The 3,010-nt window shown below is 57.1% G+C and overlaps 1 protein-coding gene across 1 annotated transcript; it reads right to left on the minus strand.

Moving 5' to 3' along the window:
• Positions 1 to 578: 578 nt before the first annotated feature.
• Positions 579 to 2,818, minus strand: SNRPG (small nuclear ribonucleoprotein polypeptide G). The gene is made up of 4 exons (XM_057389328.1): positions 2,713 to 2,818; positions 2,439 to 2,461; positions 1,887 to 2,011; positions 579 to 743 (listed from the first exon to the last, which is right to left on the minus strand). Exons 1-4 carry the CDS (start codon positions 2,742 to 2,744, stop codon positions 693 to 695), a joined length of 231 nt encoding a protein of 76 aa, XP_057245311.1. The 5' UTR covers positions 2,745 to 2,818; the 3' UTR covers positions 579 to 692.
• Positions 2,819 to 3,010: the final 192 nt, after the last annotated feature.

The raw sequence follows: 3,010 nt of genomic DNA on the forward strand, positions 1-3,010 counted from the left end.
CAAACCCTAACCCTAACCCTAACCCAAAGCGTTCCCAAGCGAGCCAGGACTTTTCCTCAAGCCATTCCTCCAAGTTTTCCTCAAACTCCTCCATCATTCCCTGTCTGAGGTTATGGAATTTGTTACAAGTGCCATATTGACCCCAAAAGTGCCCTGCAGCTCAGGATCACTGTGAAGCCATGCACATCCCATCCCTCTCCAGCTGGGAATATCGACCCCTGGACTGTCCATCCCTCTGCCTCAACTTTTTCCAAAGGGTCTTCCAAGAAATTATTCCTCAGGGTGGAAATTGGGACTTTGTTTCCCAAACTTTAGCTTATGGGGTGGTGGGAATGGTGTGCAGGGAGCTGCCAAAATGGGTGGGAAAGAGGGAAAACCACCGATATCTGTCACTGTGATAAGGTGTGAAGGAGTTAATAAATGATGTAATGACCTGAGTGTTTTTAAGGAGAAAACAACCAAAAATAGCAGAAATTTAATGTCCACTTTGATAAATTCAAAGTTTTCCATGAGTTTTCCTGGGATTGGGAGCAGAGTTAACATCCAGCTGCCAAAAACTGATGCAAGAAAGGCTTGACTTAGGTCAACCATTACAAAATTTATTTAACAAAAAAAATAATTGTACACTTGTGGGTGGCGTCTTGGAGGAGGAAACGGAACCGGTGGGTCGGGATTTGGGGTTTTGCAGGGTTTTATACTCGTTCCAAAGCTTCCAGCATGATGATGCTGTTCCCTCGAATCACCTGGAAGGGGAAAGTTTGAGAGTTGTTATTTCTGATCTGAGAGTTCCTTCCTTCCAGTTTATCTCCCCAAAACACTGGTCCTTGAAAAATGGATGGGAATTCTCCCCCAAAGATGAAAACCGACTGATTTTAACCCTGAATTTCCAAAGATTACAGAATTCCAGAATCCTTGTGAGGATGGAAAAGCCCTCCAAGGTCACAGTGAGTCTGAGCTGTGCCCGGTGCCTGCCTTGTCCCCAGCCCAGGGCACTGAGTGCCACCTCCAGGGGTTCCTTGGACACCTCCAGGGATGGGCACTCCAAACCTCCATGAGCAGTTCCAATCCCTGAGCACCCTTTCCATGGGGAAATTCCTGCTCATGTCCCCTCTGCCCCTCCCTGTCCCAGCCTGGGGCCGTTTCCTTTCCTCCTGTCCCTGTTCCCTGGGAGCAGAGCCCGACCCCCCCTGCTGCCCCCTCCTGTCAGGGAGTTGTGCAGAGCCCCAAATCTCCCCTGATCCCCCTTTGCTCCAGGCTGAGCCCTTTCCCAGCTCCCTCAGCTGCTCCAGACAATGCACTCATTCCCATCTCATCAACAAATTCTTGAGGGTGCCCTTGATCCCTTCACCCACATCATTGATAAAAATACTGAACAGGACTTGATCCAGTCCTGACCCCTGGGGACACCACTGGAGGCCAGTCCCAGCTGGATGTGACTCTGTCCCCATCAACCCCTGTGCCCATCTGTCCATCATCCCTGTCCATCCGTCCATCCATCCATCCATCCGTCCATCCATCCATCCATCCATCCATCCATCCATCCATCCATCCATCCATCCATCCATCCATCCATCCATCCATCCCTCCATCCCTCTGTCCATCATCCCTGTCCATCATTCATCCATCCCTGTGCATCCATCCCATCTCCATCCCATCAATCCCTCCCTCCCTCCATCCTATCCATCCATCCATCCATCTCCATCCCTTCCTCCCTCCGTGCCTGTCCCTCCCTCCCTCCCTCCCTCTCTCCATCCATCTCTAATCCGAGACTTCACCTCTCTGGAAAGCAGAAGCACCCAAAGCTCTGCTGACACAGCCAGACCTGTCCCTCACTGAACTTTCTGCTCCTTCCACTCATTCCCCCCGGCTCCCCCAGCAGCACTCACCACCATGCCGATGTTGTTCTGCTGCCCGCCCGGTGCCATCTCCACGCACTCATCGATGACCAGGTTCATGAAGGGGTCGAAGCCCCGCAGGATGCCCTGGACGTGCCGGCCGCCGTTCAGCTTCACTGCGGGGAATCCGGGCCGTTAGGGATAGGGGATTCCCGAAATGGGAAGGTTTCCCCCCAAAACTGCAACTTGGAAGGAGTGGGACCCGCGGGGTGGGAATGAACAGGAGGGGTTTAGTGTAACCCATTGATGGGGTAAGGAAGGAGGGCGGAAAAAACAAATTTTGCAATTCATATTTTAGTTAAATTAATGGATTATGGCTTCAATGAGTGAATTTGAATGAATTTTAATTAATGGATTGTGAGGCCTGAAATCAGCCAGGGCCGCTGCCGGGACCCCTTCCCTGGACACCGGGAGGGGCTGGGGCGAGTCCCCAGCAGCGGGGACCATGAGCGGGCTCGGGGCGGGCGGGGGTCCCCGGGCACCGTGAGGGGGCTCGGGGCGGGCCGGGGTCCCGTTCGGGGGCGGGGTAATTCCAGGACTCACACGACAGCTTCTTGTCCATGAACCTGCAAGAGATGGCAGCGGGTCAGCACCGGCGGGGGGGACGGGACGAGAGCCCCCCACCCTGCACCGTGCCCTCACGACACCGGGGTGAACCACCTCCCTCCCCCCGCCGCCATGACACCGGCACCCCGCGGTGCACGCCGGGACACCGGCAAACGGCGGATCCCCGGGTCCTCCCACACCGTTCCCGGCCCCCCGCTGCCCCCGCTCCCTCGGCCCAGCCCCGCTCCCCCGGCGGCGCCCCCAGACCCACTTTTTCAGCTCGGGCGGGTGCGCTTTACTCATGGCGCCCGCAGCCCCCGGCCCGTCTCTGCCGCGCGCCGCGCTCTGACGTCAGCGCGCCCTGCGTCTACCCGCGCCAGCCAATGGCGGCCGCGCCCGCCTCCCGCCGCTTCCCTTCGCGGCGCCCCGCCAGCCAATGGCGGCACGCGGCGCCCTTACCACATTCACCCGAGTAGCGGCGCAGCCTGGGGGGTGCAGGGAGAAGCAGGAGGGGACGCGAYGGGGAAATGCGCGGCTACGCGGGGATGTACGGCGGCATGGCCGCTATC

Source organism: Malurus melanocephalus, unplaced genomic scaffold (genome assembly GCF_030028575.1).
Source record: "Malurus melanocephalus ecotype Western Australia unplaced genomic scaffold, MMel_1.1 scaffold_4832, whole genome shotgun sequence".
Lineage (NCBI taxonomy): Eukaryota > Metazoa > Chordata > Aves > Passeriformes > Maluridae > Malurus > Malurus melanocephalus.